Raw genomic sequence first — 21,947 nt, forward strand, 5'->3', positions numbered from 1 at the left:
TATCCCACATCAAAATAATCCAAGCCCAAATAACATCAATAATTCAAAAATACTCTCCATTCCTATTGGACCCGTTCCTTTACCCAATGATCCATTCCATACTTCAAGCCCACTTCACAACAATAATTCCCAACCCCCCTCTTCCTGGAAGCACCGAATCCCCTCTCTCTCCTAATTCCCCTTCGTCTTCTTCCTCCCAATCTCCTTTACCTTGTTCTCCCAACTCTTCTTCCAATATGACTTCTCCCCCATCCTCTCCTCAATCACATATAGCCCCTCACTCCATTAAGTCAATTGAACCTGGACCAATCACTGTCCCTCCCTCTACTCGAAATAGCCACCGTCATATCCGGCCTTCCGCTCGTCTCTCTGATTATGTCTGTAATACTTCTTTTAATCCCCAAATTTATTCATCCTCACGCTCAAGGTATCATCTATCTTCAGTTTTCTCTTTTGCTTCTTTTTCTATCTCACATACCAAGTTTCTCTCATCCTTATACTCTGACTGTGAACCAAAGACTTTTCAAGATGCTGTTTAGGTTCCTCACTGGCAGCATGCCATGACAGAGAAAATTGCTACACTTGAGCTAAACAAGACCTGGGTTCTGGTTGAGTGTTCTCCCACCATAAAATCCATTGTATGTAAGTGGGTTTACAAGATCAAACGCCAGCCTAATGGTAGTATTGACCGCTACAAGGCTCGCTTGGTAGCCAAGGATTTCACACAGACAGAAGGAGTAGATTTTCTTGAAACATTCTCACCGGTAGTGAAACCTGCAACTATCAGAATCGTTCTTGCTTTGGCTTCGATTAAGGGTTGGCCAATCCAGCAACTTGATGTTAACAACGTTTTCCTTCATGGCGATTTGACGGAAACTATCTATATGGCTTTACCTCCTGGCCCCAAATCTTCTCAGCCAAATCAATGTTGCGGATTGCTCAAATCATTACATGGATTGAGACAATCCAGTAGAATGTGGTACGAGAAACTCTCATTTCTTCTTGTTTCTTATGGATATCAGCAGACGATTTATGATTATAGTTTGTTTTTCAAAATTTTGGGCACTGACATTTGCATAATACTGGTTTACGTTGATGATATTGTGATTACGGGAAGTTCTTCTTCCGAGATAACAGTAATAAAGGAACTTTTGAACTCTAAATTTAAAATTAAAGACCTTGGTATATTGAAGTATTTTTTAGGTATTGAGGTAGCTCATTCTTCTCAGGGAATCTCTCTTTCACAGAACAAATACTGCTTGGACCTTTTGAACGATTCTGGGCTTTTGGGTACAAAATCCACACCTATTCCTATGGATAGTACCATTAGACTTCATCAAGATGGTAGTCTTCTTTTGTCTGATCCATTTATTTATCGGCATCTTGTGGGTCGATTGCTTTACCTAACCACAACTCGTCCGGATATCACCTATGCCACCCAACAGCTTAGCCAATTCATGGCCACCCCTACTCAGGTTCATTATGCAGCAGCTCTTCGAGTACTTCGATATCTGAAAAATAATCCGGGCAGAGATCTTTTCTTTCCCATATCTTCTAGTCTTCATATATTATGGCTTCAGCGATTTCGATTGGGTAGGTTGCCCGGATACCCGTATTTTTTGGGAGATTCTTTAATCTCTTGGAGGACTAAGAAGCAAACTACTGTTGCTAGATCTTCAACAGAAGTTGAGTACCGAGCCTTGGCTAACACTACATGCGAGCTTTTATGGATCTTGAATTTGTTACAGTTTCTTCGTATGTCTTGTGATCGTCCACCCGTTCTATTTTGTGATAATCAAAGCGCCTTACACATTGCTGCCAATCCTTTGTTCCATGAGAGAACTAAACACTTGGAGGTGGATTGTCATCTGGTTCGCCAAAAGGCTCAAGCTGGCGTAATGAAGTTACTTCCCGTCCCATCTTCGCGCCAATTGGCAGATATATTTACCAAGCCTCTCCCAACACATTCCTTTCGTACCAATTTATCCAAGTTGGGGATTCTTGACGTATATCATCCTCCAACTTGGCCAGTACTCCCAAGAGTACTCCACAGACAAACAAGCCTAAATAAGATGATCAACAACTCTATATTTTTCTTTTATTATATCACATATTTATTTTGCCTTCTTTTATTATTCTGGAATGTGTGAGTCAACTTTTATTCTTTATTTTGTTAGTATCTTATTAGAATATTCTACAAATTAAAAAGATTTGCTAGATATGATTGTATTTATGATGAGCTTGTAAAAGCTGTATATATTACAGCAGCATACAGCAAAATAAATCAAGAGAAAAACATTATACAAATTTTACCCTTCTCTTCTCCTTACTGCCCAGAATTCAGTATTTCTTGCTGATTGAATGTTTATCACTTTTTGTTCAAGTCTGAACCAAATTCGATTCATTTGTGAATTGATTTAGGTTCACTTGATATTATTGTTAAGTATTCACTAAATCTGAACCAGTTCATTTTTGGATTCAAATGAACCTCAATTAAAAGGAGAAAAAGAAAAAATGCATCAACAACAACAATAAAAGAATGACGATTGAGAGAAAACATGCGAAAAAGAAGGAGGAACGCGAAGAAGAAGAAGGAAGAACGCAAAAAAGAAGAAAAAGGAATGCAAATAGAAAAAAAGAGGAAAGCGAAGAAGAAGAAGGAAGAACGTGAAGATGAAGACGAAAACGAAGAAGCGTTATTGAAACGTGTGCACGTGGGTGTAATGAAAGCGATTTTTGTTGAATTTGGGCCTGTTTGATTGCATTTGGATACAAAAATGCTTGAATGTGTAGTTGTATTGTTAGAACTATTAGGTATATGTTATGACATTTCATAACATATTAATATATTAACAAGCTTCTGAAGCCACAAAGAATAGATAGAAGAATTAATATCACTAATTTAAAATTTCTGAATAATGAATTTGATTCAAAAAATTTTCAAAGACCAACTTTGAGCATGTTTAGAAACTATTTAATATGAAAATTCTATTCCCTTTAAAAAAATTTATTTTTATTTAAAACTCAATTTTATGATTTGAAATGACTTTAATATATTAATAGAATAAAATTGAATTGTTTAGTTTTAAATATTTTTTATATGAATTAAATTTTCTTTTTTTAGAATTTTATCTTTGACAAAGTTATTTTACTAATTATAAATTTGACGTATTAATTTTGAAGAGTGTGAAAATTTATTTGAAAAATCAGATTTTTTTTTATTTGATTCACAAATAAAAAAATTTAAATTAAAATTTTTTAAAAAATCAAATTATTTATTTTTAATTATTCTAAAAAAATAAACTCTTAAATAAATTCTAATTTTTATTCTAAATAAATTTTTAAAAAATAAATAATTTTTTAAAAAACAAATTATTTACTCGCCAAGAGTGAAATGATTTATTTGGAAATAAGTAAAGTAAAACAGTGCCAGCTTAAAAGTTTGAAATGTACACGTGGCCCAATCATAAATGAACACATCACCAATGGTAAATTATTCTAAAATTTACCAGTCACCCTAAGACAGCACCTTCGTCAACACACGTACGGACGAATATTCCTCTGTTCCCAAGCCTTGTTTGCTTCTTAGGCAGCACCTTCGGATCTGAGATGTGTTCCTTTGATTTCTTCGTCTGAATCATTCTCTTTGCTCTTCAGTCTCGCAGTTGTACCTTTTTGTTCGCTTTCGGTCGTTTCGTTTCACTCATCTCAAATCTCATACCATGAAGAAGAAGCTAGACACCCGTTTTCCTGCGGTAATTTTTTTTTTTTCGTTAAGTTTTTTAATCCCTTTTTTTTTCGTTAATTTCTTTCTAGGTTTTTGTTGTTTTGTAAAGTGAAGGGAAGTTTTCTCATTTGAATCGAACATTTCTTATATGTGGTGCTGGATTGGTGGTAATTGAATGTTTCTGAGTTTGGGTAGAATTTGGTTAATGTGTGACTGTAATTTAGTGCAATTTCTGAGATTTTTGTGTTGGCAAATTAGGGTAAATAGGGCTATAGTGATGTGGCTGTACTGGAGATTTGTGATTATTGTTCTTGGTTCTTAGCCTTTTTTTTTTTCGTTAGTGTTTTTGGGTTTTGTGGTTAGAGTTAGATTCAAAGTTAGTGATGGCTGCATCAACTGTTGAGACTAACAAACTGCGATTGGATACTGTATAGGAAACAGAAATATAGAGACAATAGACACACCAACTCGTTTGATTGTGGAGACGGGCAGTAGCACAATTTTTCTTCTCAGAGACAAAACATATTGTTGTATTTCTGTACTTTCTAAAATGGAAACAGAAAATATTTGTCTGGTGTGTCTCTGTCTCTATATTTTTGTTTCAAAGAGAAAATCTAATCACAACTTATATGAAGCTTATGTTTATGAATTTGAAGAATTTTGAATTCGTGATTGGTCAACTTTAGCTGTCGATATGATATCAAAACTTTCGGTGTGAAAATTGTCATTTTCCCAGTGATGTGAAAATTGTCATATTCCCAGTGATGTGAAGCCTTTAAGTATGAAAATGTTGTTTGCTTCATGGTAATTGTGATATTATATTGTCCAATCAAAGAAATATATATAGAATCATGTGTCTCAGGCTTTCAGCATGAATGCTTCTTTGTTTGTTTATGTAACCCTAAATAATTACAAGGGTGATGGGTCATTGTTTCTATGTTTCTTATGAAGAAATTTAGTGGAGGAAAAAAAGGATAGGTCATTTTGGTGAATAGAGGTTTCCTGTAAAATAGTAGTAAGAAACTAAGAAAGTAGAAAGAAGTAAAAGAACATTGAATTTAAGAATTGGTAAAATATTCTTCAGTCTTTAAGCATTTTCTCCCCCCTCTTTAAATAAGGCATGTGAAATTAAAAATGAAGTGTTAGTGTGTTACGTGTTGTGTGATTTTTGATGCTACTCTGGAGTGGTAAGTGACCTTAGACCTTGTTGAAAACTTCACATCAATCATGACCTTCTCGTATAACAAAACTCTGCAATATACCTGCACAAAATGGATCTCCATGGTGACAACATGGACAATATGATATAACAGAACAAGTGTTAAATGTTTTGGAAAACTGTATCTTTCTCTATCCAAATAAAACAAAAAAGGGAAAACTGATATTTCTAGACAATGTTAATGATGTTAATGGTTGATTTGCTCGAGGAAGAAAATCTTAGAGTAGCGCTTGATACTTATGTTTAAAGTAGAAGCTGGACATCCCAAAATCAATCTAATCCCATGTATATAGAGAGACACTACGCTAACTTAATGTTTGCATGACAAATACGAGTTTGAATATTAAATATAGTACAAAATTCAATAGATATTTTTCAAAGATATATCATTATAAATGATTACAGCACAAAATTAACATCATGTAATCATTGTTACTTTGTCATGTGTATGCGTAATTTATTAGAGCTCTAAGAAACATCATATGGGAGAGTAACAAGAGAGAATGCCAACTGATTTTTCAGTTAAAAGAAAGTACCATACTATCATCTTTCCCAATTGGATGCTAGAATGTAATTTGGCATTGTTTAATTCATGTCCTTGGACTATATGAGGACTGAGATATAGAAGAATGATTTATATGATGGAAACATTTATTTGCAGGCTCGGATAAAGAAGATAATGCAAACAGATGAAGATGTTGGAAAGATAGCTCTAGCAGTCCCTGTTCTAGTGTGTGAGTTAATTTTTAAAATATTTTGTTAAAACATCCTCAACTTGCTCTTCTCTATCATATATTGTTGACATCACTCTTGAATTATTTGCAGCTAAAGCTTTAGAGCTATTTTTGCAAGATCTTTGTAACCGCACTTATTCAATAACTCTCCAAAGAGGAGCAAAAACCATGACTTCACTGCATTTGTAAGTTGACGAATTTTATGGCTTGTTTTATTTTTCTTCATCGTGCTCTTCTATTCTGAAGCATGTCCACTTAGGCATTTATAGAAATTGGCCTGCTAGTTTCATGCTGAAATTTGCTTTATTTATTTAGAAGTGGTATGTGAAACCCTTAAATTGTCTTCTAAAATTACCCTTCAATTAAGGGGTAATTGTGTGACTAAAACGCATCATGTGAGAGTAATTTTGAAAGAGAAGTTAGCGGAAGGTCTCTTGTTGCACCATTTGACAATGATACTGTACATGAGCAAAAATTTGGGTGGGGGGTGAGGGTAAATTGCATTATACCCTATATAAAATAACAAACTGCATAGGCCTGCATATATCGCCTACCTGAATAGCATTTGTCATATATATGGTCTGAATTCCATCTTAATATTAAATTTTAGCTGGGTGATAGTGATAAGTTTTAGAGTTCTAAAGGATTGCTGCCTTATAAAAATTGAATTTCATGAAGTTCACTTGTTTCACATTAGGTGGCATTTCTTTTAATTTCAACTTTAGTGAAATTGACTGGGGAAAAAAGATTAGAAGCCTTTCTGTTTGAAGTGTTGAATGTACTATTGGTTATTGAAGCAATCTTTTGCGTGAAGCTCTCTTCCCATTTCCCATTCATCATACTTATGTTCTTGACTGAATTCATTGAGGCATGCTTGATTTAGTTTCATGAAAAGATGCCCTGTTCACCACTAAGATAAAGAAAGAAACTGAGTGAAAATAACTCTTGACGATGCCAAGGTATTTTGATCTGCTATTCTAATCCCATTTCATCTTAATGACTACATTGGTTTATAAGCAGTTCCATTGGTAATACAAGCTTGATAGCTGCTATGTTGAAGGGTTGGTCACCCTTTCCTCTTCTCACAAAGGCTGGAAAGCTGAGATTTGCTCAATATTCGAAACAACCGTTTGAGAATCGATGTGCATCTTCTAGTTTAGATACATGAACTTCAAGACTGGTCTGATCCTGACTGGCAGGGTTTTATCAAGATTCAAGATAAATAATGGGCTGATTGCTGCTCATTAACGTCCTCAATCCAACTAGTAGTGTAAAGTTATAACCCGTGATTTTGCTGTTTGAGGTGATGGAAGTTCTTACCAAATCTGTCGTGTAATGAGCAGGAGAAAACTGCTTTCTAAATTTTGCATTAAATTATTGCCAAGTCCAAATCTTTGCTCTTCCTTGTCTTTTAATGTCTTCCACCATTAGAGGGAAATTCACTTCAATGCAAGCTTCAAAACCGTTACCTTCTTTTCTCTAGCCAAAAGTTTCCAGTCAAAAACTTTTCCCAATCAGGGAAACATTTAACATGCATCTTTGCGTGAAAAATCATTAACTTAAAGGCGAACTCCGGAATTCAGATTAGGAGCTCTTGCCGGCCACTTTTGAAGTCCTGTGCATCCAGGCTGTTCTTGTAGGATCATAAAAAGGGTTGACATACTCCTTACTTTCGTCTTGCTCCACATATTCTACTACTGATTTCCTTCTGGTGTCTTGTGTCCAGTATTTTCTTTGCTGTCTTCAACTGTGCGTGCTTCCCAATCTTTGAATATCAGTTGATTCTTGCGCTTGGTTAGGAGCTGTTGCTCTACATGCTGGCATGGGTAGGGCAGAATTCGAGATCAATCAAATTTGTATCAAATTGATGTAGGACAGAGGCTCTAGCTAGAATTTGACTAAGGATATAAGTTTTGGAACTGGGTCTTTTGGCGTATGTTGAAACTGCCACAAAAAAGATTGTTCTTCATCTTGATTATCTTGAACAGCTTTTGGGCCTCTTACATTAATTACAACCCTCAGGCTATTCAGGTTATAATTATTAACTACAACTTTAGACACAAGTTACTAAACTAGAGCAATTCTCATTATATAATTATTGTTTTTTATTGACATTTACCACCAACCCAAGCTCTTGGGACTTGAAAATATGAACCTTGAACTCTTATTAAGCACACATATATCCAACAGTATGCCATCAATAGAATATGCAAAATTACATAAATCACAAGATATTGCTTCGTTTTTCTTCCTCTCTTGAAATTACTGCTTCTGCATCACCTTACTTGTGGAAAATGTGAATTGCAGAAAACATTGTGTACAAAGCTATAATGTTTTTGACTTCTTGAGAGACATTGTTAGCAAGGTTCCTGACTATGGCCATGGCCATGGCCATGGTCATTCTGAAGGTGGGGTAGATGATCGTACCCTTCCAAAGAGAAGGTTTGTACTATGAAATCCAGTACCCTTTATATTTTTTTGCTTCACGTTTGTGTTCTTATAGAAATTAATGCCATCAAGTATGCTATACTCTGTCAGGAAAGCTGCTGGTGATGATTGTAATGACAGTGATGAAGAGGCTAAGAGGAGTAAGATGGTAATTGCACTTTTATGAAATTCCTTGTTTTTGTGTTTCAGATACTGATTATTATGTTTCCCATCAAAACAAATTAAAAATACTGATTATTATTTTTAAAGGACGATGAAAGATTAGTTGCAGGGACACCAACATTTTGAGTAAAATTTAAAATTGGCCTCAACTTTTTTGAGAGTGATCACTTTCATCTTTGATCTTTGTTTATTTGTTTGTTATTCCCGAAACTTACAAATTGTGAAACAGATCAGTCCCTTCTTTTGGTATGTTTTGGTTGTTTGGAGTGAGGACTAAAATGTGCCCTTTTGTTAGTTTACGGACTCTGTCGCAATAAGTTTAAGGACAAACAAACTAATAAACAACGAGCAAGAACTAAAGTGGCCACTAGAAGAAAGATTAAGGACTAATTTAGGGCTTTATTCTCTACATTTTCAATGTTGCATAAATTGGCCTGATTAAACCATGTAATAACCCCTCGGAGAAGATTATTTCTGTTAATGTTTTTTTTTTTTTTTGCATGGAATGGAAAGTTTTTTGGTTTGTGAAATTTATCATCACGATGTGAGATTGTGGATGATATAAAACTTTTCAAATACACCGGTGGATTTTAAAAGAAATATGCTAATCCCCTTTTTTCATGTTACCATGCTTGTATTGCTTAGGTTCCACTTAGAGGTTTTGCATAGTTCTTTGTTATTTATTGGTCAAAGGACAATATAAGTACTTGAATTGAGGAAATTCCCCGTATCTATATACTGGTTAGTCATGTTCTGCTGTTTGGTCAATAACACTTGTTTTTCTGCAGTATGAGTTAGGCCACACTGGTGGCACTGGTAGAGGAAGAGGCCGAGGCAGAGGACGAGGTCGTGGTAGAGGGGCTCGAACTGCTGAAAGAGAAGCGCATCATCATCAGCAAGTTGAATCTGAGCCTTGCTCCTCAGTTCAGCACCCTAGCAAAGACATTCCAAATACTGGCATGTCACTAGACAATTCTCCAGAATCCAAGGAGGTTCCAAAAGAGAACACTGCATGTCATGAGGAAAATAATCAATCTCTGCGTAACATTGATCTAAATGCTAACTTAAATGAGAGCGAGGAGAAGAATACAAGCATGGAAGCTCCGGCCTTGTTGCCTCCAGCCACTTTGCCGCCATCCAGTCTGCCTGAACCGGCAACAGAGATAAATCACGAGGAAATCCCTGGCTGGTCCCTTTCTGATGCGGACAAGATGGCCATTGACACTATGCAGCTTGCAAATCTCGGTAGTCGGATAGATGATGATGAGGATTATGATGAGGAAGGGTGAAGGATATCACTTTGGGGAATTTGATCAGTTGAAATTTCATGATGACCGAAGAATAAGCAGCGCAAACTAGTGCTAGATGACTATAGACACTAGTAATTATAACCATACCAAATTCCTGAATGAATGTCCTCACTCATTATCTAGTATCTCATTGCTCTGTAGTAATCTAGTACCAATAATTTTAGGTTCCTACACTTTTTTTAGGGTTTGATGCTTGTACATGGTTGTTACTCTAGGTATAAGCTTGGTTTAGAGTTAATTTCATCATGCTGTGTGTTTATGATATCAATTGCCTTGTCAAATGATTTTCTGTTTAATATTGTTACTCACAAGAGAAGGAAAAAGGATGGTAATGCAAGGATTGATAGAGTTTTCATATTTCAGTTCACTGCAACATTATCTGAAGAAGTTCTGAAGCTTACAGTAGTTTCTAATTTCAAATCGGGGGAAAGAAATACAAATTACTAAAAGCTTGAGTGTTAGCACTAGAATTAGAGAAGATAAGAATGAAAGAAAAAGATGTATAGAATTGATTGTATGAATTGAAGTTGAAGAAGATATTGATGATTGACTATAATAAAGGAGATGAATTACCAAAATACAATTCTCTTTACTTCAATCGAAAAAGAGAAAACTCTTAATGAACCAATTATCTATTATAATAGTTTTAAGTCTTATTTATACTATTTCTCTCATCACTAATATTTACTAGGATAATGCTAGGGAGACACAAAAAAAAAAACAGTCAGAACTTAATCAAATCAATGACTATAGTTTGTATAATATTTTATATCATTTCCATTACAATATTTTTAGTCTAGTGTACATGGGGAGAATAAACAACTATATAAGAGTACAAGACCCCTCTTTTAGAAGGGAAAAAAAAAAGAGAAAATTGAGGACCCACGAGCATATCAGCAACGCACTATCTGACATGGTTGATAGCCCTCTCTCAACAACCACCATCTCCTTTTGAGCTTCACTTTTCACTGCTTTCTCATCTTCTGATTCTTCTTTAGCCTTAGAATCATGGCCTTGGGCTAGAATTTTCTTAGTATTCAAGTCCTTGTTTCAGCAAAAAGGTTTCTCTCATTGTTGAACTTTTTCTCCGGTTCATATGAAGGGTGCAATACAAATGGTTAAATTAAAGGCAAGGATTAGAAAAAGGAGCAAATAAACACCACTGAATAAAGCTGAGATCACAGACATTGAATTCCACATATCCTACATATCTTCTTGTGGGTTCATACATGATACTAGCATTGTATTCTCTGCTACCAGTCGATGTACCTCAATTTCTGTCCACAAAAACCAAAACTTTATCCGTTTATAGTTAAGATATTCATAGCTGGTTGTGATAACTAAAATATTCAGTAATAAACTAGTTGCAAAAGAATACACATAAGTCCATATCCAAGAGTTATAAGTACTATCGTTTTAACCTTTTGGGAATTCAATGTACCTACACAAACGATCTATGGATATACCAAAAAATCATAACAGCGGCTATCAGTATCAAATTCATAATTAAATTAACTTCTATTCCAATCAAATGTTAGAAAAAGAAAAGAAACACTGAAACCAAGATTCAACTGGTAAATGATGCATCACTACATTAAAAGCATTTCTGCATTTGTATTCTTTATTTGAAAGAAAATGGTACCTCTGCATTCGACACAGTGGATGAAGAACGTATGGTTTCTAAATGATAGTCATCTAATCTTGGCCCATTCTTGATTCGAATGAAGACAACGGGAACATGCTTGATGAAGCAATAACATTGTCCTTTGTTGCGATCAATGCTTTCAATGAATTCATGTGGCATATCAGCGAATTCAATAAAATGCAGTTTCTCCAAATGCTTGATCCCAGAGGGAACCTCCTTCAAATTTGGTATCTTTCTAAGGACCAGAAATTCAAGTTCAGGCAAAGCATCTTTGTCTATAATGATGGAATGCACACCATTCAATCGAACTAGAACCAGTTCCTTCAATTTAGCAAATCCTTCTTTGAAATGCAAAATTTTACCATCATAAGCATTGTCACATAAACTGAGCCGCAACAGGTTCGGCAAGTTCTTCAATGAATTTATTGAATCATCTTTTAACAAGGATAAGTTGAGACTTAGCTTCACAAGATATTCAAGATTTGGAATCCAGTCAGGCAACTTCTCTAGCCTTGCTTTCAGATTGAGCCATCTAATTTGGAGCGGAGTTGATTCAAAATTCAAGTTAATGAATTCATCCGCAGATATTGCAGTGATGTTAAGAGATTCAAGGTGTTTCATCTCTGCTATTGAAGAACATAAGGCATTCCCATACTCACTCCTCACGCGCTTTAAGCCCAACCTCCTTAACTCTGTCAGTTTTTTAAGTCCTTGAATAACATCAAGTTCATCATGATATGCCTCGATAAAAGAAAGGTTTTGTAGAGATGTCAGGCACTCAATTCCTTTTCTCATCGCAATCCCCCTTGTGGTTCCCAAAACAGAATAATCCGTGTTGAAGTTTCTGTAGTAACCACGAAGATATCTTAGCTTTGTGAGATTTTTTATCTCCTTTGGTAACTCATGGACAAGTGTTTGTCTTAGATCCAAGGTCTCTAAGTTTATCAGCTTGCCAATAGACTTGGGAAGAACCTTTATTTTCGTACTCCTCAAGTTTAAGTATCTCAAGTGAAATAAATTCCCCAAGTTACTTGGAATACAGTTCAGTGAAGTATCTTCGAAATCAAGTACCTTCAAGTGCTTGGACTTTACAAGAGATTTTTTCATGAAATTTTCAGGTAATGCACCTTTATCAAAAATATGGATTGCCCGGATGCGCAAGAGATCATTGAAGCTCAACAAATCTTTGGAACTAGCAAGAGAAAGGCGTCTTGGTTTTCCAACTGCAACTGGCGGACAATCTTCATGAAAGAAATGGCAAAAATTCGAGTCCTTCATCTTTCTGATGATCACTTCACGCAATAAATCATGAACTTGGCATCTTTTAATTTTCCCATCAAAGCCTACTTTAGAGATTTGGACCAAACTTCTGTTTATTAACTCTGTTAAATACTCCATGGCAACTTCCTCTAAAGTTCTTCTCTCCATATACATAACAAAGCCCTCAGCTATCCATTATCTTGTCAATCTCATAGGACCAATGAAGTAGTCTTCTGGATATATACCAAAATACAACATGCATGCTCTTAAATAGTATGGCAAATCATCAAAATTCAGTGATAAAATCTTTGTCAAATTAGTTAAATGGGAGTTATGCTTTAGTTCCACACTAAGATTTTGACTCACCTTTTTCCATTCGAACACAGTTTTAGGTTTCGTCGACAATAGACCACCGATGGCCACAATTGCCAGTGGTAGTCCGTTGCATTTTTTAATGATTTCATGAGACACATCCATGAGCTCAGATGGACAATTATGGCCGAGCTCGTATCTAAATGCCTTCTTGCAGAAGAGTTCCCAAGTTTTATTAGGAGGCAAAAGTTGTAGATTGTGCACATGAACAGGAAAAGCCTTCTTAAAGAACTCAGCAGCATGCATCATTCTAGTTGTGATTATGATCCTACTCCCTTTGTTGTTATTAGGCATGGCAAGTTCAATCTCATCAGAAAAACTTTGTTTCCATACATCATCAAAGAAAACCAAATACCTCTTTTGCTGAAGGTACTGCCTCACTTTTGTAATTAGTGACTTCTCCTCCATGTTCTGTATATTCTGAGGAAGAGGCGTGTCTTTGAAAAACTGCTCTATCAGGTCAATCAATAAACCCCTTATCGTGTATGATTGAGAAACTGTCACGAAGGCGTGACAATCAAAGTGAACTTTGACCACTTGGCTATCAAAAACAAGCTTGCCAAGAGTGGTTTTTCCTATTCCTCCCATTCCTACCACTGAAATCACAGAGCACTCTACTGGTCCATCAACTAACCAATCAACCAATTCGTTTCTTGGAGATTCGAATCCCACAACTTCTGCTTCTTCAATGAAATGGGAAGCTAATCGAGGATCATACCATTTGACAGCTTCAATCCTTCTAGAACTGCTTGAACCTAGTTGTTCAAATGGTGACCGAAAGTTATACCTTTCACTTCTTTCTTTGATTCCTCGAATTGTTAACTTAATGTCTTCTATCTCAGATAATATCCGATAATGAGACTTCAGAGTCACAAGGAAGTGAACAATCTTCTGGATTGAAGCCATAACTCCAGGATGATACACCTTTTGTGCCACATGAATGTATTCATCAATGACATCTTCTATGCGAACCGATGCTTCTTGCAGCTGCGCCACCCAAATCTTTAGTCCTTCATTAGCTTCACCATTTGCAGCCCTTAAATCTGCATCCCTGAGGAAGGCGTGAATGCTATCCAATTCATCCTTAATCTCTGCGAATGCCTGACGGCCACTTGCCAGAAAATTTCTTTCTTCTTGTAGGAGCTGGTGAACTTGATTCAGAACAAACAATACTGCAGTTTCTGCCATTTTGCTTGGAACTCTTACTTCACTTCACTTCATCTTACTAGAACTCCTGCAAATTGAGGTTTAATTTCATTAGTCGACACAGTATTGTGGTTTTAAACTTAAAGCGTTTTTTTGCAACATCCTTAATATCATTACAAATGCACAATTATTGCATCTGCAACCACAAGAGCTTCATCAATTTGAATCATGCTTACGAAAAATGACAGTTAGGGTAAAATCATTGACAAAATCACAAGTGAATACTTAAATTGGTCCCTAAAGTTACATTCATGTCTCAATCTAGTCCCGAAAGTTTCGATTTACTCAATTTAATATTTCAACTTAGCATTTGTGACTCACGTTAGTCCCTCACCTTATTTTGTCACATGCATGCTGAGATATACTGACAGCTGCCACACTGAACTCTCCAATGACTATTTGATGTGGCAATTGAAACTTTTTACCTCAATCTTGCTCTTTAAGAAGCCTTTAAAACCCTAATCCTAATTTCATTTAAAAGGTTTAAAGGCTTCAAAGGCTTCTTAGGAGAAAATTGAAGTAAAAACCAATCTGACACAAAACCACGGATTAGAATGATAACATCTTTGTCTCTCACCACTCGAAAAATTGTAATAGATCAATAGATCAGTAATTCAGTATTATTGGTAGCAGACTTGTACATATATGCATTTATTCCAAATCATGGAAAATATTGAGTTTGATTCTTACCTGACGCAAGCATTTTGGCTGTGGGTTATGAATTATGATGGTTCGTTCGTTCGTTCGTTATCAGATTCGATTGGCGTGAAGAGAGAATTCAATCAAATCACAGTTTCTGTACTTCATTACGAGTTTGACTTCTGAAAATGTTCGATTTCTGAATTTTTCAACGTAATAAACTGGCTTTAATCAATATTTTATAAGCGTTTACTAATCAGATACGTTAGCTTAGCGTGAAGCGAATCATTTTTTGTTTATTTTACAATCAATGTGAACAATGCGGCGTTTACCATTGAAAACCATATAGAGTTTTAAAGTCCATATATTGATTGAAAGAAAAATTTACCATTTTAAATGAAGTCCATGAAATTACAAAAGTTATGCTCCAACGAATTTAAAATGCCTAGTTCATTAACACATACTCAAACAGTATGTATCTGATATAAATAAACGATTGTTGCCCACCAATTTTGATGGGTTAACATTAAGACTCGGAAAACATTCAATTATAGGTCTGATTGTGACATTATATTAGGAAATACAATAAGCAGAGACTTATTTGAGAAGTTAAAAAGAAAAAAGTTATTACATTGTAGCCAACAAAAAAGGTTGACATAGTTACCCAGAGGAAGTGACCAACACCAAGAGATGGGGGAAGGAAAACCTAAGGCTCAATTGCACCAATAGACCCAAAGTGCCTAAAAAACAGATATAAAAGAAGTGTGCCATGGCTTGAACACTAGGGCTAGGTTCAAAAACAGGGGTTTAAAAAACTTGAGTTCACTTTAAACTCAGGTTGCATCCTCCTGGCTGAAACTACAATGAGCTATGAATATGGAAAGCTTCCCCATTCATCTCGGAAAACGCGGAAGAAGAAAGAGACGACTCTGAAAGTGAGGAGTCCGTTACTTGAATTACTACTACTTTTTCATCTATACAGTGTGCTTGCTCATCATTTTTTGCATTCACTGGTCCCTTCTAACAAATAGTATAGGTGAGTTAGGATAACTCTGAAGACGATTCTTCAAGCTTGGTTCTGAGTTATCACCTGATCCGGAGTAAGGTCTTATCTGTAATTAAAGATAGGATTAGTATTTCAAACATACAATGAAGTGAATCAATATTTACTAGATTCAACTTCAAAGAAAAGTTGTGTGTAGACACTATGCAACTGACACATTCCTCAGTGTTAACTGGAAAGGATCAACTGGGAGTAGCAATTTATGATAGTGAGGAGATACGGCCCAAATATACTCTCAGTTTGACATAAAACCGCTTCTCATTGATCCATCCCATCCTATATTTATTAAAAATTCAGTATCAAATAGTATGTCTGATTACATGACTTTTTAGTTTTTACCGCTATAATATCCATGGAACCATAAGATTTTGTTTTCATGAACTCTACAAATTCCTGATCATATTGTATTTTATTCCCTCAAAATGGAGGTTTTGGTGAGGATATTTATTTACCTATTTAACCCTCCTTCCTAGATCTTGAAAAATGTTTTTAAACAAAAATCAAAATTGTAAAAATGTCATAAACCATTTGTTTTCTTCAGCCATTTATAGGTGAGTAGAAAAGAAATCTATTATTTACACTCAATATTCTCTCCTTCCTTTCTAACATATCTCAAACACTCCCCAAGTAACATGATCCATTGTCCAATCCCCTACTTTCTGTTCCTTAGTCTAATTATTTTCATTTCCTAAAATTCCACATTTGACATACTATAATTTTATGATTTAGATTTTGTATCTTTATCTCTTCGAGGAATTACAAAAGTAACCAAGCCTTATCCACAAGGTGAGAAACACTGAATGCATCAAAATTCGAGCTTGCGCCCAATATTATGTTGTGAGAGATCAACTGAATTAGCAAGAGAAAAAACACCCACAATCCGAACCTCATATTTTTTGAGTAATGATGCCAGCAATGTTGCAATGACTTGGATAACAAATTTCTGCCCAACACATGCGCGTGTACCAGATCCGAAAGGCAGAAATGCTGCGTTTTCATTTGGATCATTTAGCTCAAGCAAATTGAAACCAGACTTTGTAACTTCTTCTGCAGAACCTGAAAGGGTTATGAATATTAAAGGATCAGAAAAGCTCTAAAGATGAAGTTTGAGCTCCAAACTTGCCATAAAACTATTCAACTTACCCAAATTACGGACAAACTAGTTTTCTTTTCCCAATATTTAATTCAGGGTTATATGTTTTTTTTTTTTTTTCAGGAAAAGGCTAAAGATTACAAATTCAAAACAGAAAACCTGTCGATGTAATGTAGTAGCAGATACCTGATTCCTTTGCATGATTTGACAGAAATCGGTATGGATTAAAGTCACTTGCATCACTCCCCCAACTGGAGTCATCCTTTTGTACCAATTGAACAGGCACAACCAGCACTGCTGCAGCAGGTATGGTCACACCAGTTGAAAGGCTTAAGTCTGACATAAGAATGAACATTCATGAAGAAGTTATAAATCAGTTAGCATCTAGTTTTCTTTTTTTTCAATAATAATAATAACAAAAATAGTTAGCATATCCAACACAAAAACCTCAAGGAATCCATTTACAGTGAATAATATGTAATATCTCACCATGTTCCAGAGAACATCGCTGTAGCATGGGACCAGTGGGCAGAAGGCGTGCAGATTCATAGATTGTAGCCAATAACAAAGGCATCCGGTAAATATCCTCCTGCTCATATTTTGATGGGTTCCTCCCTACCATGCTAATCTCAGAATAAACCTACAAAACAACAGTAGCCACATTTTTTTGTCTATAAACAAAACCCTGTTCAGGTTTTCCTTCGAACTGATAACAGAATAACTGTCGAGTTTGTTGACAATATATTTAATAAGTATCATTTTTAAAGGAAAGGACAGAAATGTATCAGCAGCCACAGCAAAACACAAATAAACACAACCCACAGATCCACAAAAACATAAACAGGACATACATGCAAATACAGATTTCCAAATGATGTCTGTAATTCTGTATGTTCATTATAAGAATCAGAAATTTTCAATATTTTAGGCTTTTAGCAAATTCAACTTAGTACTCCTTCCAATAAGTAGGTTGAGAATCCAGTGCGTCTAATGAATTGATTGTAAGGTGGTCAGTAAGGATAGTAGAGTTTCTGTTTTGAGCATTGAAGAATACACAAAGATAACATGATCCTTACTAAATTTCAAATATGAAGTAGATCATACAATGAAGACTGAATAAAACAGATTGTTACCTTGTCCTGTATTTCTGGATGCATGACAAGCCTAGTCAATATATTGGAAATTAAAGCAGCAGTTGTGTGACATCCATGAAACATTACACGCATGATGTTCCCAGAAGGCTCTTCTTTTTCTTTAGCATTTTGATGATTATTGAGGTCGCGGAAGAAATAATAATCGCCAAACTCATTATCAGAGCAGCACTGCGAACAATGTGCTGACTTTATTTCTTTGTTAAAACTTTCATTATGAACATTTTGATCAATTTGGCCAAATAGCTTGCAGCTTTTTCTGCAATGTTGAACAATGTCACTAGTTAAGCATTTCAGCTTAGTACATAAGCATTGATACCTCCAAAATCCTTGTTTCCAGAAAGGAGTAACATTATAGGAAGCCCAAAAGCAAGCATCTTTAGCAATCATCATAAGGAGTTCCTCATAAATTGCAGCTTTTGGACAGGCCAAGAAGCCATCTCCAAAGAATGTGGCTCCCATTAGGGTGAAAGCTATATGCTGAGAAACCAACCCACAATCAATATTTCCTTTGGCACTGATGTTTTCTATTTTATCCACAATAAAGTCTGTAACATTCATTGGAATCAGATCAGCAGTCTTGAGCAATCTTTCATTCAATTCTGTTGCCAATGTTTCTCTTCTCTTTTGCACCTGAAGACAATTAAAATTATGACCCTACTAAGTCAGAATGACAACAATATTTACAATGAAGAGAGTATCGGTAATTTCTCAAGACATTTGTGATGCATGATAATTTGATCAGCATTCAATATCTCAGAGCAAAATTCCACAAACATTTTGAGATTAGAGAACAAATAACATAGTGTATCTCATAACCTGAAAAACTAAAGTTCACAAGTTACCTTTACTGGTGAATGTAAATATGTCATAATCAGTGGGAAATAGGGGACAATACCTGGTACCAGCTGTAAGTATCAATACAAAACATCTGAAGATATGCTTTTACTATTATATGAATGTAAATATACAAGTAAACTTGCGTTTCATATTCCAGTCCAGTTCAACAGTTTGTTAGCAAAATGCCTCATTTGGCCTTTTGAGTACTGACTTTCCCTTGAATTGAAATTTGAAAGAGAAATCATGTACTTTATAGTGTTATAAACTTGGATTGCTTAAAACATTGCCAAAGTAAGCAATAAATTAGGTTACAGAATAGGCCAAGACTATTAGAAGCACAACAAACTGCAAGATGGGAACATGAATAGATGATGAAAAGTTAATTATACTGTCAGGAAACCTTTTCATAAGAAGGGGCAAAGAGGCATGATTGCCCAAAGGCTAGACGAAATGCTTTTCCAGTAAAAGGCAACTTATCCTCAGCTTTTATAAGCATCTCTTGAATCAGTAGAGGATCCTTAACTGACACCAAAAGCTGAGTAGGACCTAACCACAACTTAACAATTGGTCCATACTTCTCATGGGATTTTGACAAGACATCTGCAAATGAAAAAGGTACATTATAGAATTGATTAAAAATAATTATATTAAAAATAATTATAACTGACTGTTATATTATTCATTACTCAATGCCAGAAACAAATAACTGGCGCTAAAGGATATTATACGGTTACTTAGTATTACACTGCCACATCCATTCATTTTTAGTACCGCATACGATCATCATGAAATAAAGAAAAACAATAACCAACACTTTTACCCATTCCATCTATTTTATTTCAATATCAAATACCTAATACCTATTTGTGCTTAAGGAAAAGGTTATGAACCAGTTTTAAATATCAAAATCTTGCATTTATTTACCAATATTGAGTCTAGCAGAGGGGATAATCTAACCCCACAATTTGGCATACCATGATTTGAATCCCAAATAGGAGTGGTGCCAAAATTTAGAGTCTAATCTTGCTTCAAACAAGATTAACTCCATTTGAAGATACATACGAAAGAAATAATAATAATTATTAACAAAAGAACTATGGTTTGATATATAAAAAATTGTTCATCCTTTTCTCTAGACAAACAATCTGATTCCATAATAAACATTCCCTTTTTCGATCAATTTATTGTTTTCCATCAATCCTGTAAGACTTAAATTCTTTTGATTTACCATAAGATCTAGATTGAGTTCTCTTCTTTGGATAGAGCTTATACCTTATGACAACCTCTTTTATATTTTTCAACCTAAACATCATCATAATCATCATGATATCATCAATAATTAAAAGCGGTTTACCGATTTATTCAACAATTAACTTATCCAACACACAAGTGCATCGCTATATTTATCATCAACTGATTCTAAACTCGAAAGAGCCTTAGCCTGACACTATTCAGCTAGCTACACTTGCATGTTGACTATAAAATTTGATCCAATTTCTGAAAACACCACACAGTAAGCAACTGAAGAAATCATCTTCCCATTCCATTTCCATAACTCAAGAAGCAATCCATCCACTCAACAAAGTCAATAGACAAATATTTCAATCCCCAACTAAATCATTGCCCAGAAAATCACAAGGTCAAACATCTAAAAAAAATAATAATAATAAGTTTCAAAACGTTAGCAACAACAACAAATTCAACCAAATTGACGAGGAAATAAAGAAATAAACAAAAGAAGCATCATGAACAAGAAGTTACCGGTGAGATTTCCGCGGGAAATAAGCTTAGAGTGGCCATAAAAAGAGGGACAGGGAGGTCCAGGAATGTTTCTTGCCCTGTGCCAAAGACTAAAGAGGTTGAAGAGCTTCCTGAGAAGGAGTCCAGTGACGACGACGAGAGAGAGCCATAGGAAAGCGTTGAGCTCCCTGTTAGCCAAGTCTCTGAGAAGCTCAGAGGAACTTTGAACATGGCTGTCGCTGTTGCATCTACTTCTTGAGTAATGAAGAAGAAGAAGCCCTACGAAACTCGTTGGCACAGAAGAAGAATCGTCGCATGGATATGGAATACTACTCATTTTCTCATCGATCAGAATTCAGCAGCAGTTACCAGAATCGAAATTGATGATTGGATTGTGATGATGATGAAGGAGGTTCTTCACTTCTTCCTTCCCAGTTTTGACTTGTTTTCAGATAAGAAGGAGAGAAGTGACGGGCGCAAAACGACGTCGTTTGGTTTGGTGGAGTATGGTCCAGGTCCAGTGAACTGTGACGGTGTCGTTTATCGGGTTGCGTGTTATGTGATGGGATTGCCACGTGTCTTATTGTGGGGACTATAATCTGCTGACTTGACATCCGTAACGGTCACGTCACTTTATAACGGATGTCAAGTTCTTCTAAGTCTTCTACGGCGGCGTTTATTTTGTGGAGAGCCATGCAGATTGCAGAAAAGGTGATTTAAGAAACAGTAAAAGAGACACATGGTCACGGTCTCACGGACACTTTATCTTGGAACACACAAATTTTGTGTGAAACTTAATTGTAGTCGACTTCACGAAAAATTGATAGGTAAGAGTCGTTAGATGATTTGACTGATTTGACTAAATTTTTATCTAATGGCAATCAGCTATCAACTTCATGTGAAATCGGCTGCATCTGAATTTTTACCTAAATTTTTCTTTTATTATTAGGACCAGTATAATCATTTTATGAATCATGTCATGCATATATAGTAATTCATTCTTGAGCCATCAATTTTTAAATGAAATTCAGATTTATTATAGATCAATTTTTAATTTATTAGACTAAAAATATTATAGATATTTAAAAAAATATAATAATAAATATAAATTAATTTTTTTATTAAAGATAGAAAAAGTTAAATTCGCAATTTTTTAAGTAAGTATGAAGCGACTATACTATTTGAGTTATAATTTATTGACAATAAATATAAATTAATTAAAATAATAAATATTTTATATTTTATATTTTGCATTTGATTTTTTTAAATAATAAAAATATATTTTTCATAAGTTACCTAAGGTACTTTTTTTTTAAAATATACATCAAACTAACTCTT

The 21,947-nt window shown here is 35.1% G+C and overlaps 2 protein-coding genes and 1 pseudogene across 3 annotated transcripts; 1 reads left to right on the top strand and 2 right to left on the bottom strand.

The window, feature by feature from the left end:
• The first annotated feature begins 3,422 nt into the window (after positions 1-3,422).
• LOC107623331 (uncharacterized) lies at positions 3,423-9,955 on the top strand. Its single transcript, XM_016325545.3, has 6 exons — positions 3,423-3,755; positions 5,608-5,680; positions 5,772-5,865; positions 7,988-8,122; positions 8,219-8,276; positions 9,079-9,955. The coding sequence occupies exons 1-6, from the start codon at positions 3,723-3,725 to the stop codon at positions 9,577-9,579; spliced, it is 894 nt and encodes a 297-aa protein (XP_016181031.1). The 5' UTR covers positions 3,423-3,722; the 3' UTR covers positions 9,580-9,955.
• Positions 9,956-10,320: 365 nt separating this feature from the next.
• On the bottom strand, positions 10,321-14,574 carry LOC107622522 (disease resistance protein RPM1-like; annotated as a pseudogene). Its single transcript, XR_015883173.1, has 3 exons — positions 14,418-14,574; positions 11,243-14,111; positions 10,321-10,877 (listed from the first exon to the last, which is right to left on the bottom strand). The product of XR_015883173.1 is annotated as a disease resistance protein RPM1-like (transcript).
• A 610-nt stretch (positions 14,575-15,184) lies between these two features.
• On the bottom strand, positions 15,185-21,358 carry LOC107622523 (geranylhydroquinone 3''-hydroxylase CYP76B74). Its single transcript, XM_016324453.3, has 7 exons — positions 20,631-21,358; positions 19,270-19,469; positions 18,012-18,662; positions 17,368-17,518; positions 17,065-17,214; positions 16,672-16,841; positions 15,185-15,834 (listed from the first exon to the last, which is right to left on the bottom strand). The coding sequence occupies exons 1-7, from the start codon at positions 20,944-20,946 to the stop codon at positions 15,730-15,732; spliced, it is 1,743 nt and encodes a 580-aa protein (XP_016179939.1). The 5' UTR covers positions 20,947-21,358; the 3' UTR covers positions 15,185-15,729.
• Positions 21,359-21,947: the final 589 nt, after the last annotated feature.

This window comes from Arachis ipaensis, chromosome B10, assembly GCF_059453495.1.
Source record: "Arachis ipaensis isolate K30076 ecotype BB chromosome B10, ASM5945349v1, whole genome shotgun sequence".
Taxonomy (NCBI): domain Eukaryota; kingdom Viridiplantae; phylum Streptophyta; class Magnoliopsida; order Fabales; family Fabaceae; genus Arachis; species Arachis ipaensis.